Source organism: Canis lupus, chromosome 7, assembly GCF_011100685.1.
Source record: "Canis lupus familiaris isolate Mischka breed German Shepherd chromosome 7, alternate assembly UU_Cfam_GSD_1.0, whole genome shotgun sequence".
NCBI classification, from domain to species: domain Eukaryota; kingdom Metazoa; phylum Chordata; class Mammalia; order Carnivora; family Canidae; genus Canis; species Canis lupus.
Genome location: NC_049228.1, coordinates 78,169,440 through 78,183,984, shown reverse-complemented (window position 1 = coordinate 78,183,984; position 14,545 = coordinate 78,169,440). Strand labels below are relative to the sequence as shown.

Sequence of the window (14,545 nt, the reverse complement as noted above, 5' to 3'; positions counted from 1 at the left end):
CGGGCGCCGGGGGAGATGGGGGCGGGCAGTGCGGGCGGAGACCCCCGCGGGGCAGGGCGGCGGGGAGCGTGGGCTGGCGCGGTGGGCGTCCCCAGGCCGGGAGCGGAGGCGGACGTGGTCAGGCACGGACGGGGGCAGCCCGCGCCCCGGCAGTCCGCGCCGTTTGAAAGCCACGGTTGAGCGCCGCCGCCGCCGCCGCCTCGGCTCCCGCCCAGCCGCGGCCCTGACGCGGCGCCGCGCCCCCCGGGAGCTGCGCGAGGCCGAGCGGTCGGCGGCTCCGCCCCGCGGCTACTGGCACCCCGGGGCCGGCCGGGCGCGCCCGAGGCGGGGGAAGCGCGGCGAGCGGCGGCCGCAGCATGTCGCTGCCTCCGGAGAAGGCCTCCGAGCTGAAGCAGCTCATCCACCAGCAGCTGAGCAAGGTGAGGGTCCGGCCCTGGCGCCGCCCGCCTGGCGTCCCGGGCGAGGCCGACGGCGGCGCGGGCGGGGGGCTCCGAGTGTGCAGCCCGGGCCGCCTCCAGCCTCGGCGAAGGGCAGCCTCAGCCGCGCTGAGGAGGAGGCGCTCACCCCGCGGCTTCGGGGTGCCAGGCCGAATACCAGCTGGGCTGCAGCAGATGTATGTTCGGAGGGTAGGAGTGAGAGTTACTTTAAGGGTGAAACTCGTGTCTTGAAGTTGAGCCAGGGGGACGTTCCTGAAGGTCTGCACGGAGAGTGCTTGCGGCCCTTCGGAGCCCAGCGAGAGCCCCGAACGCAGGGAGCTGAAGCCCTGAAAGCTGCCGTTTGCTGTGCACCTGTATGCCAGGTCCCGTGCTCAGTGTAAAGCATCTTTGACCTGAGCCTGCAGTAATCTTTTCCAGACTCATGCAGGGTAAACGGATCAACTCAGGGTCACGTCTCATAAGCTCAACGTTGAAATTCATACTCTGATCTCCTAGTCCAGGTCTGTGTTCTCTTGCGTATACTACACTCCCAATAGGCCTGTTTTCGTTGAATGTTATTTGTGGGGAAATGGTAACAAAGGTAGTAGATAGCCAGTAGAGATTATTTCTAGAATTTGTGCTAAGAGAAATTTAGGATGAAATAAAAGTCTTAGCTTTATTCTCATTGAATTCTAGCGATAATTTTACACTTACTATTAGCTTGAAAAGCCGTCTTGAATTTTGTCCACTCTCCCATTATTGTTTTTTAGATATTTATTGATTCCTGAGACACACAGAGGGAGAAGCAGGTCCGCTGCAGGGAGCCCGATGTGGCACTCGATCCGATCCCGGGACCCTGGGGTCACGCCCTGAGCGGAAGGGAGACGCTCAACCGCTGAGCCCCCCGGGTGCCCCTAGTACTCTCCCATTATTTTTTTTTTCCTTTGGGTGCTTTAGAAAGAAATTAGCTAATTGGCAATGTTTGTCAGCTTTATAAACGTGAGTTATATTGCAAGTTTTCTACATAGATGGATGTCCATGGCAGAATAAGAGAAATCCTTGCAGAGACAATACGGGAAGAATTGGCACCTGATCAACAACAGTTATCAACGGAAGATTTGATCAAAGCCCTTAGACGTCGGGGAATCATTGATGATGTGATGAAAGAACTTAATTTTGTTACTGTGAGTAGTTTGGTGGGGAAGAATTTTGAGAATATGTTCCTGGGCATAATGCTGCTTATTGGGTCCATATTTGGGGCCTGTTTTTAGTAAAATCACTTTAAAAGGCCATTTTTGTCTGGTAATATCCTTACTATAAGTTCACTCTACCCTTGAATGTAGCAAGTGGGATTATGTATCAATGAGATTGGAGTTACATACCATATTTCTCTTTACAGTGACAGAATTTTCTGTTGTTATTCCCTAGGTCTGTATCTGTAAGTATACATATTTTAGTGAAATTAGTTCACCATAACCTAGTTCTTTTTCGCAAGTAGTGTTTTATAATTTTTTTTAGATTAGGCATATTTTTTAAATACATTGTTTTAGAACTTCATTCTCTGTGATTAACAGATTATCAAATTTTTAAAGAAAATAATTGTGTAAGAACCTTCAAATCTCTTTATACAAATAGGTCGGTAGTGAGATGATAAGCCTCCGTGCACAAAATAGTAAGTGGGCCTTCTTTTGAAAATGAGGCAATAATGAGAAACTGTGACCTAATAATACATGAGTAGTATAATGTAAAAATTGGATGGAGTGCATAATACATCAGGGAATAAGTATTTTAATACAGCCTCCTTTTTTGGTTTTTGAGGTTTATAAACCCATTTGTTTGAAAATTGACCCAGTAACAGCTTCTGCTGTGTGAATGTCATTTCCTTATTAAAATCAGTTCATGGTAGAATCATAAGCCAAATGTCATATTAGGTTTAGAAAAAGTTTAACCTTGTTTAAGGTATTAAGGATTTGTTAATAGCATTCTGTGGACACTGAAGACAGTTTATTTCCTTATTAAAGTTTAGGAGTGACCAGTTCATCAACTCTTTTCATTATTTTAATTATGCTGGGAAAATAAGAGTTTCCTTGAGGGGGCTTTATCCTGTATACTTCTGTTTAGTTCTTAGTCCCACCCATTGTTGATGTTTCTTTGCTTAGCTATAATTTTTGTTTTCTAATTTGTTTTCATCTTTTTTCCCACCTTTCTAGGACAGTGTTGATCAAGAACTACCTTCCTCTCCAAAACAACCTGTTTGTTTTACTGATAGACAATCAACGTTGTTAAAAAAAAGTATGTATATTTCTTTTAACATTGATTTCGTTTTGCACCGTACTACATATTGATGTGCTGTAGTGTTTGGTATTTGATGAAAACCATTTTTTTCCTTCTCGAATGAGATTCTTACCATTTTTGTAATTAATCATCCAAAAAACTTAGATTCTGTTTTGCACCAAGTTGTGTATGTCAGAAGCTTTAGTATATCACAGAGTGGAAGCAAAAACAGAATTACCTGTTTCTCATGTTTTAATAATATGTTTTATAAACATTGTACAGCTTTGCTTTTTTAACGGTAATTGCCTAAAAAGTACACTTGCTGAGTTTATATTTGTTTGGTTTGGCTTTGGCGGTGAAGGCGTGTTATTAGATAAGCACCTGAAGAGCAAAGGTTTCTTAAGCCTTGGCTCTGACTCTTTTCTAGCTGGGAGAAAGTACCCAGAATATAAAAACTCCGATAAAAATATATCTTATTGTGTATGTTTTCTTTCTTGGTTTCAAATGGTCCTGGTATACAGTAAATTTGTTACTTTTTTAATTTAGTCTTTGGTTTTATTTCTGTCAAGTTATTATTTCCTATTGTCTTGATCACATTCCTTAAGTTGTTTGGCAGTTTCCTCATATATATTGCTACACTTTACAGCTAATATTGATCCAACACGGAGGTATCTTTACCTTCAGGTTTTGGGTGGAAAAGCTTTCTTGGAACATCTACAAGAACCTGAGCCTTTACCTGGACAAGTTTGTTCAACCTTTACTCTATGTTTACATTTTCGAAACCAACGTTTTCGTTCTAAACCTGTTCCATGTGCCTGTGAACCAGATTTTCATGATGGCTTTTTACTTGAAGTACACAGAGAAAGCTTAGGTAAGGAGCAATAATAACTTGTCATTTAATTGAGTAAATATTTGTTAGGTTTTATGGTAACATAACTTTTGCTAGAAGGAGAGTTTTATGATGATTGAATCTTCCTACTTTGCTTTTATTTTCTCCACTGCTCTTTTTTACATAAATTACTTCTACCTTTTTGCTTTATTTTCTGCTAAATAATTTTTCCTTAAGATTTTTTATTTTTACTGTTTTAATGGTTGCTTCTTAAGTAGTAAACATTTAAATATCTGTTAGGGGGTTGCCTGGGTGCTGTAGTCGGTTAAGTATCTGACTCCTTATTTTGGCTCAGGTCATGCATGATCTTAGTGTTGTGGGTTTGAGCCCTGCATCGGGCTCTGCGCTCAGCACAGAGTCTACTTGAGATTTCTTTCTCCCTCTCCCTCTCCGCCCCCCTCCCCAAAATCAGTCAATCAACCAATCAATGAATGCCTGCTAGATGCGTTATACTGTACTAGGCAAGTGCTGAGGATCTAGTGAAGAACAAGACATAATTCTTCTCATTTATGAAGGATAGCTAGGTTTATCATGTTATGTAACTTTGAGAAATAAAGGTAAGATGGGAGTCTGTAACTAGTTTTTTAAAATTATATACCTGATTCCTATAATTCTTATATTATTTCTGTAACTGTATTTTATGTTATTTCAATATAGAAATCTTAATAATGTGTTTGCTTAGCAAAGCTAAAAAATTACACCTTTAGAAATTTAGATTGCTAAGATGGCTAATACAGTATGAAAAGATTTTTTTGCCCTTGGTGAAAAAGGTTACCCTAATAAGGCTGTTTATTTTTTTTTTTTAAAGATTTTATTTGAGAGAGCACAAGTGAGCACAAGCAGAGAGTGTTGGGGAGAGGGAGAAGCAGACTCCCTGCTGAGCAGGGGGTGTGACCTGGGGATCCATCTCAGGACCCTTAGATCATGACCTGAGCCAAAGGCAGACGCTTAGCTGACAGAGCTCCCCAGGCGCCCCAGGATTGTACTTTTTAAATTAAGTAATCTGTTGCATGGTTTCTGAGGCATTACCAAATTATTTTATTTGGTTTTATGTAAGTATATTAGTATCCTTTGCAATAAACGTATTCTTCTATGTTGGTCTAATGGAATATGTAATGTGATGCATTTGGTTTATGTTGCCAGGTGATGGAACTAGAATGGCTGATTCAACAACAATGTTATCAATAAGTGATCCAGTTCATATGGTGCTAATCAAAACAGACATATTTGGTGAGACTACTTTAGTAGCATCCTATTTTCTCGAATGGCGATCAGTTTTGGGCTCAGAAAATGGAGTGACCAGTCTTACTGTGGAGCTTATGGGTGTAGGTATGATGATTCATCACTGTTACCTTTTTATAGCCATAGCTTGTTTATAAATGCATTTTATGTTTTCTGAATGCCTTTGTAAACCAAACAGGAAACATGTAAAAAAACTTTCATTAGGGAGTGCCTGCATGGTGCAGTCACTTAAGTATCCGACTCTAGATTTCCACTCTTGATTTTGGCTCAGTTCGTGATCTTAGGGTCATGGTCTTAGGGTCATGAGATCCAAGCTCTGCATCAGGCTCTGGGCTCAGTGTGGAGGAGTCTGCTTAAGATTTCTTTCTCTCAAAAAAAATAGAAAAAAAAAAAAAAAACAGATTCTCTCTCTCTCTCTCTCTCTCTTCCCCTCCCCCCTTTCCTCTTGTGCTTGTGTGCGTCCTCTCTCTCAAATAGATAAATACTTAATAAAATACTTAAAAAAAGAATTTCATCAAAATTACATTTGGACTCTAGTATTGGGGTCTTGGGAAATGCCGTGAAGCATGTTAGTAAAGAACTAGGGCAGCCTGGGTGGCTAAGTGGTTTAGCACTGCCTTCGGCCTAGGGCCTGATCCTGGAGACCTGGGATCGAGTCCCGTGTCGGGCTCCCTGCATGGAGCCTGCTTCTCCCTCTGTCTGTGTCTCTGCCTCCTCTCTCTCTCTCAATCTGTGTGTGTGTGTCTCTCACGAATAAATAAATAAAGTCTTAAAAAAAAAAGGGTATAGAACTATACAGTCAAACTGATCTTGTAAGGAAAAATTTTTTTTTCAGGGGCTTATTTTTTTTCTTCAAATTTATTTGATTGCATATAAGGCTATAAAGAACAGTAGGATTCTTCACACAGATGCATATGTAAAAACTCTACTCCAGCACACTCCAGTGTACAGTGCATCCCCCATTAGTATCAGTGCCTTCCTGCAGCAGTGGTTCTTACAGAATATGGAGGTGATACTTTTCCAACATTTTACATGTGGGAATATGGGACTCAAAGAGGTGCTGACTTGTTCATTGACAGGATCTATGAATAATACTCCTTGAGGAGAGAGATGGTGCCTATTTTATTCACCATTGTTTCCTTGGACTCTTGGGAACTATCTGATGTGTGATATGTATTTTCTAATAGAATAAAACCTACCAGTATTTTATGCATAACATATAAGGGAATTACTTTGGTATTGAAACTAAGTCACAGAGTCAAACCTGGTTGGTGGACGGTATAGCTTTAGTACTTTAGATTTTGATAAGTCATACCCAGAATGTGGTTTTCCTTAAATAGAAAGTAAGGGCACAAGTTTTTTGTGGGATATATGTATTTCCAAAAGATACACATTATTTGTCTTCAAATATAGGCCTAACATGATTATCATAGTAGTGACCAAGAAACAAGTATATTCTGATTCACCAGAGGAATAGTAGATAGTTCTTGTAAAAAGTGTATTTGTTTTCAAATTGTTTAAATCCAGGTATGGATGTGATGCGAAAAATGGGAAGGAATTATTATATGTGACAAAGTATAAATATTTCCTGAGAACCAGATGTTAACAGTTGCTTTACTTTGTTTTTAATGTAAATCTGGTTGGTATACGTTTAATGAAGATAAAAATTAAGAATACCAAATCCTTTAGATCCAAATAGCCCTTTAAAATGTAATAAGCAAGCTCAAAAAATAGATAATCTTACAACTAGATCAAGGTCTTTATGCAAAATAAAAACTGATTTGAATTGTTTTTAATATGAATATTAAAGATGTTGAATATTATCTGTATTTCACGTAAGTGGTAAAGCCAAAATTCTTAGATTATTTTGGTTAGACTTTGGTTGACTAAATATACATAGTCTGGAAACCTCTGAAGTTCTAAATATTTGTTTATATTTATAGGCACAGAATCAAAAGTTTCTGTTGGTATTTTAAATATAAAACTTGAGATGTACCCACCACTCAATCAGACATTATCTCAGGAAGTAGTGAACACACAGGTAAATGATTCTGAATTTCTCTTCTTTGTGTATTTGTTTTCATAGTAGTATATTTATCTATTGATCCTAGAAAGTAATTTCTTTTTGGAAAATTACCACTTAACTGGTTTTAAGCAAGAGAATGACAATACAATTTATTATTAAAAAAATTTTATCTTGGGGTGCCTCAGTTGTTTAAGCATCTGCCTTTGGCTCGGCTCATGGTCTAAGTGTCCCGTGATTGAGCCCCACGTCAGGCTCTCTCCTGGGCAAGGGGTCTGCTTCTCCCTCTCCCTCTGTGATGTTTCTCACTCTGTCTGAAATAAATGAATAAGATCTTTAAAAAAAAATTTGTCTTGGGAGAAAAAAAGATCACTGACCATTATATGGAAACTAGATTATAAGGGGAGGGGTAGTATAGACACAGGGAAGTCTGTCAGGAAGCTGTTACAGATGATGGAGATGATGGCTTACGGTTAGGGTGGTGATAGAGATGGAGGGAAGTATGTAGAATTGTTAATTATTTTATAGTATTTAAGGAGGAAAAATATATATATATTTTTTAATTTCAAGCTTGCTTTGGAACGTCAGAAAACTGCAGAGAAAGAGCGATTATTTCTTGTATATGCAAAGCAGTGGTGGAGAGAATATTTGCAAATTCGACCCTCACACAACTCACGGCTGGTCAAGATTTTTGCACAGGTTTGTGTTTAATATTTACTGTTGTATATATAAGTTTCATTTAAGGTGAATTGTTAAAATGTATTCCTGACAAATGAAAGTTTATTTGTAAAAATTGAATATGATTTTGTAATATTCTCTTTCGCTGAGTAGGTGATGTAACGCGATATTTTATTTTGCTTTTCATTTTCAATTTTTTTTAAAAAGATTTTGTTTATTCATGAGAAAGGCAGACACCAGGCAGAGAGAGAAGCAGAATCCCCGTGGGGAGCCTGATACGTAACAGGATCCTGGGACTCTGGGATCATGTCCTGAGTGAAGGCAGATGCTCAACTGCTGAGCTACCTAGGTGTCCCTCATTTCAATTTTTTTAAACCTTTTTTTTAATATATTTGATTTAAAATAGATAAAAACCCATTTTGTTTAAGTTGGGAGTGTGATATTTAGTACTAAATGATTAAATACTAGAATACTTTGCAGTTGATAATGTAAATTCAGCTTTGATGTGCAGAATTGGGGCTATGGGCACATATGTTTAGAAATATATTTTGTTGGGCTATTTTCTTAAAGACAGTCTTATATGTAATAATTCTATATAGCCACCATCTCTGAGCCTGTGACAAGTAATATTTAACTGCAGCATTTCAGTTATATATAGATATGCTTCTATTTTTCCTACAGCCTAAGCTTATTTTCTCTCATTATCAAATCAGAATAAAATATATGATCAGATCCATGTTTTTTGTAACTTTTGAGGAATCATTCAAATTTTTTATATATAGTTAGCCTTATGTAGATGCTTTTATAAGAGTTATAGTGTGGTATTATTTTGACTGATCTTTCTCAGATCCTGTGCATTCATCTAGTTTTACCCTACATAGTAGGATGGACTAAGAGTAGGTCAGTTTGTAGATGAGGAGCTTAGAAGTGGGAGAGCCTAGTTGAGTAGGGATGGAAATGTGGGAAATGGCTTCTTGCTTTTCAGTAGCATTGTCTATGCATTGTTTAACAGGGCAGACAAGATAGCATTGATGCCAGGATGGGGCAAAGAGAAACCAGTCAAAATATAACTGGCTCTCTGCTGTGTGTTTAGTCTGAGGTGAGGTTATGTAAGGAATCTGGGACTAGAGAAGAATGGGTGGATGAGCAAGTAGACCAGAAAAATGACAAAGGAAAGAGGAGGAGGAATAGGAGGAGATATGCAGTTATGCAAAATCTTTTTTTTTTTTTTTTTTTAAGGAAATACTACTTAAACAAGTTTCCATCTCTTAGAATTCATTGTAAGAAGATTTGACTACATAAGGTCACTTAGTCTCATGGTAACCATATGAGATTGTCAGTTGGCCAGGAGTTTCTACTATTTTATAAAAAATAAACAGTATAAAGAATAGAAGAGTGAAGATTTTTTCCTAAGATCAAATAGCAGCTCAGTCATGGAGACTCCATTGAGTTGCAGTTTTGACTAGGGCATTTTTGGTTTGACTGGACCACCTCTGGACATACAGAGAGTAAATAAATGTTTATTTTACTTCAGTTCCCCAGAAGTATCTTTGCTGCTTCTTTCTATATTTGACTAGATATGAAGTTAAGAAACAATAGCATTTATTTAGGACAGTCAATCTTATCACAAAAACTGCACAAAAAAATGCACAAAAAATTTTAAACCAAAAAATTATTATACATGGTCTGAAAATGAATTTCCAGTGCTTCTAGGCATAAGAGAAAATAATTTACAGCAACACTGTCTCTGCAGTGAGGGAAATGTTCTCTGTGCTGTCCAGTATGATAGCCATTGACCTATTGAGTGTGTAAAATGTTGCAATAAAGAACTGAATTTTACATTTTATTTTAATTTTAATTAAAATTTAAATAGCTACACAGGGTTAGTGGCATTCTTAATGGGACAGTGCAGGTTTAGAAGCTGAAATATTGAAATTTTCAAGACATTTCATTTGAGGTATTATGGATAATATGAGAAATACTGCTGTAATGAAACAATGATCTATCTTGTATTCTAAGATGCTACTTTTGATGATTGTCTTAGGGTAAATGCATCCACTTTTTAGGTACTCATTCCTTTCCTTTCTGATAGTGAAGTTGTAAGAATAGGACTAAATGGCCCACTCAGGAACTCAGTTAATTACCTTTATTGTAACAGCTGTAGAATCCTCCAAGTTGTTATACATAATAATCTGTTGACTTATGTTTCCTCCCTTGCTTGTTTTGCTGTAGTACAATAGTATTATACATAATAATCTGTTGTACTTATTTTTCCTCCCTTGCTTGTTTTGCTGTAGTACAATAGTAATTTACTTAACGATAACTTAAATTTTCTAGTGCAAGAAATTTTAAAATAAGTCATAGAAATTGACCATTAAGATTTAAGAAAATGTTATAGGGATGCCTGGGTGGTTCAGCAGTTGAGCATCTGCCTTTGGCTCAGGGCGTGATCCTGGAGTCCCAGGATTGAGTCCCACATCAGGCTCCCTGCATGGAGCCTGCTTCTCCCTCTGCCTATGTCTCGGTCTCTCTCTGTCTCTGTCTCTTTCTCTCTCTCTGTATGTGTCTCTCATGAATAAATAAATAAAATCTTTTTTAAAATATAAAAAAAGTGTTATAAATCACTTGAAGACTGAGGTTATCCTTCTAATATTCAGATTGTGATTTCAAGACTTAATATTCCAACACTATACTAGATCAGTAATAACATTGAGTTAATATGAAAGAAATCCAAATAACAGTTTTCTACTTCCCTCCAAAATTAGAATCATGGTTTTCTGTTTTTAAAATGAATGCTATGGGGGCACCTGGGTTGCTCAGTGGTTGAGTGTCTGCTTAGGTTGTGATCCCAGGATCCTGGGATCAAGTCCCACATCGGGCTCCCTGCAGGGAGTCTACTTCTCCCTCTGCCTGTGTCTCTGCCTCTCTCTCTGTGTCTCTCATAAATAAATAAATAAAATCTTTAAAAGAAATAAAATAAATGCCATGAAACACCCTTTGCTTAAATCTCTTGTCTTCCTCTGTTCCTTAGTTTCCTTAATTGTCTTTGATTCTTCATTCTACTTGAGCTTTTTTTCTAGCTGATTCCTTTGTTCTGTCTATTTCTGACTCCCAAGATTGCATGGGGAGATGGAGAGTAACAAAGAGATCACCATGGATGTGTTTGAGCCATGGAGGTAACAGTGGGGTGGGAGAGACAAGGAAAAAAATATCAGTGCCTTTTAGAATTGAGAACCATAGTTAAAAGTCAAATCATAATAATACTTCGCTCTACATCAAAAAATTTATTATCTTTCTTGCTATAATTAAATGTAAAAGGGCTGTTTTGTTTTGTTTTCCTTCCTAAGGTTTGGGATTATAGTGGAGAGAGGTGATGTTTTTGTGGTATAGAAAGACATCAGTAGTTCTGATAATCAAAACAGTTGTTTTTCTGTTAGCTGAGTTATTAGACTTTGTTTCTGAGGAGCCTTGCCATGACACAGTGTGTTAAATTGTCTTTGAATTTTGAATAGAAAATAGTGTTTTGATTTTGTCATCTCAGTAATCATGAAGTTAAGGGATATGCAGGCTTTGGTAATATTAACTCTAAACGCACAGTGGTGGACCATCACCAGAGACTTTTGTATGCACTGTAGTTACCTTAAATGCTAGGATACATCATATATTTATATTTAAAAATGTAAAATGTTTTCCTTAAATGGTTTTCAGAACTCTGCTTGCAGTTGACTTGGTTAACAAATCCTTGTTTCCTGTGGATCTCCAGGTGTAATGGAAACAAACTGAAAATGAGCTCTGATAATTTGTTGTTATATTAGTAAATCAGAAGAGTTATTCTGTTTGGATATACAGTATTAAGTTCTTTATGATAATATGAAAGGATACTGTGACTTAGATCCCCTCTCCATCCCCTACCCACCTGCCTGTTCTGTTTTCAGAAGAGTTCTTTTGTTTTTCTAAGTTATTGAGGAGTAATTGACAAATATAATTGTATATATTTGAAGTGTACAATATATATGTATATTTGCTATACATATACATCGTGGAATGCCTATCAAGATCAAGATAATAAACACATCCGTCAATTTACATAGTTACCTCTTTCCTATGTGGTGAGGAGACTTAAGATCTGCTCTTAGCAGCTTTCAAGTTTACTGTATTAATTACTCCTCATGTTTTCCATTAGATCCTCAGAACTTAATCTTATAACTGAAAATCTGTACCCTTTGGCCTATATCTCTCTGTTCCTCCCTCTGTCTAATCCTTGGCAATCACCATTCTATTCTCTATTTCTATGAAATCAGCTTTTTTTTTTTTTTTTTTTTTTTTTAAGATTCCACATGTAAGGGAAACCATACAAGATTTGTTTTTCTCTATCTGGCTTATTTCACTTTGCATAATACCCTTCAGATTCATCTATGTTGTCACAAATGGCAGGATCTCCTTTTTTTATAGCTAAATAATATTCTGTTGTATGGGTAATACCACATTTTTTCACTTATTTATCCATTAAAGGACATTTCACTTGTTTCTATCTATATTTTGACTATTGTGACTGATGCTGCAGTGAACATGGATGTGAAGATAGATGTCTTTTTGAGATACTGATTTCAGTTGCTACAGATATCTCAGAGTGACATTGCTGAATCATGGTAGTTCAGGTCCTTAACTGTCACAAGTTTTGGAGATAGCTCAGGGTTTGAATTCTGGCTCTGTTGCATAATATTGCAGCTTCAATTTCTTCATTTATGCAATGAAAATAGTAAGAGATATTAAGAGGATTAAAAGATACATTGTATGCGTAGCACTTCACTGCTGGATGCAGGGTAAGCATTCAATAAATGGTATCCAGAATTATTTTATCCCACATTAATATATTCTAAGAAAAGGTGTTAATATTGGGAATAATCTATCCTACAGTTAATATTTTTTCCCTCTTCCCTCAGGATGAAAATGGGATAAACAGACCAGTTTGTTCCTATATTAAACCACTTCGAGCTGGGAGGCTTCTGGATACTCCAAGGCAAGCAGCGAGATTTGTTAATGTCCTTGGTTATGAAAGAGCCCCTGTTATTGGAGGAGGAGGTAAACAGGAACAGTGGTGCACTCTGCTGGCCTTTCTCTGTAGAAACAAGGTACTCTGCACTTGTAATAGAATTAAACAGCAATACATCATAGTTATTGTGAGTTTATCATATTTGAAAATAATTAACCTAGAAAAATGGATAAATGATCAGTTTGAACTAGTCAATCTCGTGTTTTTAATACATAAAAAGCGTTTTTATTTTCTTGTATAGTTTCTTACTTAGCATAATATGATTTTTGTGAGGTGGAGATAAGTATTGTAATGTCAGAAATCAAGATACAGAGGTAAATTCAATTGAATTAGAGACAATGCTGGGATAATCATGGTCTTTCTAGTACTATTTTCTAGTACTAAAAGCTACTTCGATGATACATTTTTTTAAAAGGGAAAATAGCAGTACAAAAGGAATATGGAAGAAAATCTTAGATTGCATGGTATTTTGTTTAGTTTCAAGTGTAAGTATATATTTAAGAATTTGTGTACATTTATTGATGTTAAATAAATTGATTTCAATAAATTTTATAGATAATTTGATATTTTTAATCTCTGTTCTAAAATGATAATATAAAAACAATAAGACTATCTTTAGCATTTCAGTTCTGCTGAAATAGAAAAAAAATTATTTGTTTTGAAATAATATTATTTGGTCTGAGGTTATATATGTAGTATGAGTCTTTATTCACAAAGCAAAGCTTATACAGTAGAAGAACCTATTTAACTCACTTAGATTGATTTGTTAGGAAGATTTTTATGTAAAAAAACAATCGAAAACGGGCAACTGAGTGGCTCTGACCGTTAAGCATCTGACTCTTGATTTTGGCCTAGGTCATGATCTCAGTGTTGTGGAATCGAGCCTGGAGTCCAGCTCCACACTCAGCATGGAGTCTGCTTAAGATTCTTTTCTCTCAAAAAAAAAAAGATTCTTTTCTCTCTCCCTCTGTCCTTCTCTACTTCTCTCCCCCGCTTCCCAAAAAAGGAAAAAAAAATAAACATTATCAAAAAATTATTTTGATTTATTCTCAAGCTGTGGTTCTCAAAAATTGTATGGATTTCAGCTTTTTTTTATTTCAAATATAGCAGGAATGATACATACTTAAAATTATTATATAAAGAGGTGCCTGGTGGCTCGGTTGGTTGGGTATCCGTCTTTGGCTCTGGTCATGATCCTGGGATCAAGCCCTACATCAGGCTCCCTGCTCAGTGGGGAGCCTGCTTCTCCCTTTTCCTCTCCCTTTGTCCTTCTCCCTGCTTGTGCCCTCTCTCACACTCTGCTCTATCTCAAATAAATTTAAAAAATCACTGTAAATAATTCATTCATAAAGCAAATAATTGCCCCTTTGATTCATTATTTTGTTTACCTGAGTTTGTTTAAATGGAAAACATCTTAAATTAGAAGCTTGAAATTATTTTTTCTTAATTAAAAAAAAATTATTCAGAGAGGAAGAGAGCAAGTGAGAGCACGAGCGGGGGAGGATCAGAGGGAGAAGGAGAGACAGACTCTCCACTAAGTAGGGAGCCCAACGTGCAGCTCAGTCCCAGGACACCAGGATCATGATCTGAGCCAAAGGCAGATACTTAAACAACTGAGCCACTGAGGTGCCCCAGAAGCTTGAAATTATTAAAAAAAGATATTTTTGCACAAACAAGAGCATTACAATAATAGTAAAGATGAAATTTCACTCATAATTCTATTGCCAGTTTTTCGCCTTTTAAAAATATTTTTGTATTTTTCTTCTGTGTATATATCATTTTTTTCCATAACTGAGGTATAAATAAAATTTTGTGTGCTGCTTTATAATTGAACATTATGCTATGAACATTTTCCCATGTGTTAACTACAGTTTTTATGATCTCCATTTCTTTTTTTTTTTTTTTTTTTTTTTTTTTTTTTTAATTTTTTTTTTTTTAATTTTTATTTATTTATGATAGTCACAGAGAGA

At 37.0% G+C, this 14,545-nt stretch overlaps 1 protein-coding gene across 3 annotated transcripts in view; it reads left to right on the top strand.

The window, feature by feature from the left end:
- The first annotated feature begins 283 nt into the window (after positions 1 to 283).
- The window catches only part of CEP76 (centrosomal protein 76), a 29,470-nt gene continuing 15,208 nt past the window's right edge, over positions 284 to 14,545 (top strand). For all 3 annotated transcript variants that reach the window (XM_038543917.1, XM_038543916.1, XM_038543915.1), the window contains exons 1-8: positions 284 to 419; positions 1,445 to 1,600; positions 2,627 to 2,708; positions 3,337 to 3,561; positions 4,723 to 4,908; positions 6,765 to 6,862; positions 7,415 to 7,543; positions 12,466 to 12,654. In XM_038543917.1, coding sequence (XP_038399845.1) covers positions 357 to 419; positions 1,445 to 1,600; positions 2,627 to 2,708; positions 3,337 to 3,561; positions 4,723 to 4,908; positions 6,765 to 6,862; positions 7,415 to 7,543; positions 12,466 to 12,654 — 1,128 coding nt within the window. In that variant the 5' untranslated portion in view covers positions 284 to 356. The remainder of the gene's footprint in view (positions 420 to 1,444; positions 1,601 to 2,626; positions 2,709 to 3,336; positions 3,562 to 4,722; positions 4,909 to 6,764; positions 6,863 to 7,414; positions 7,544 to 12,465; positions 12,655 to 14,545) is intronic.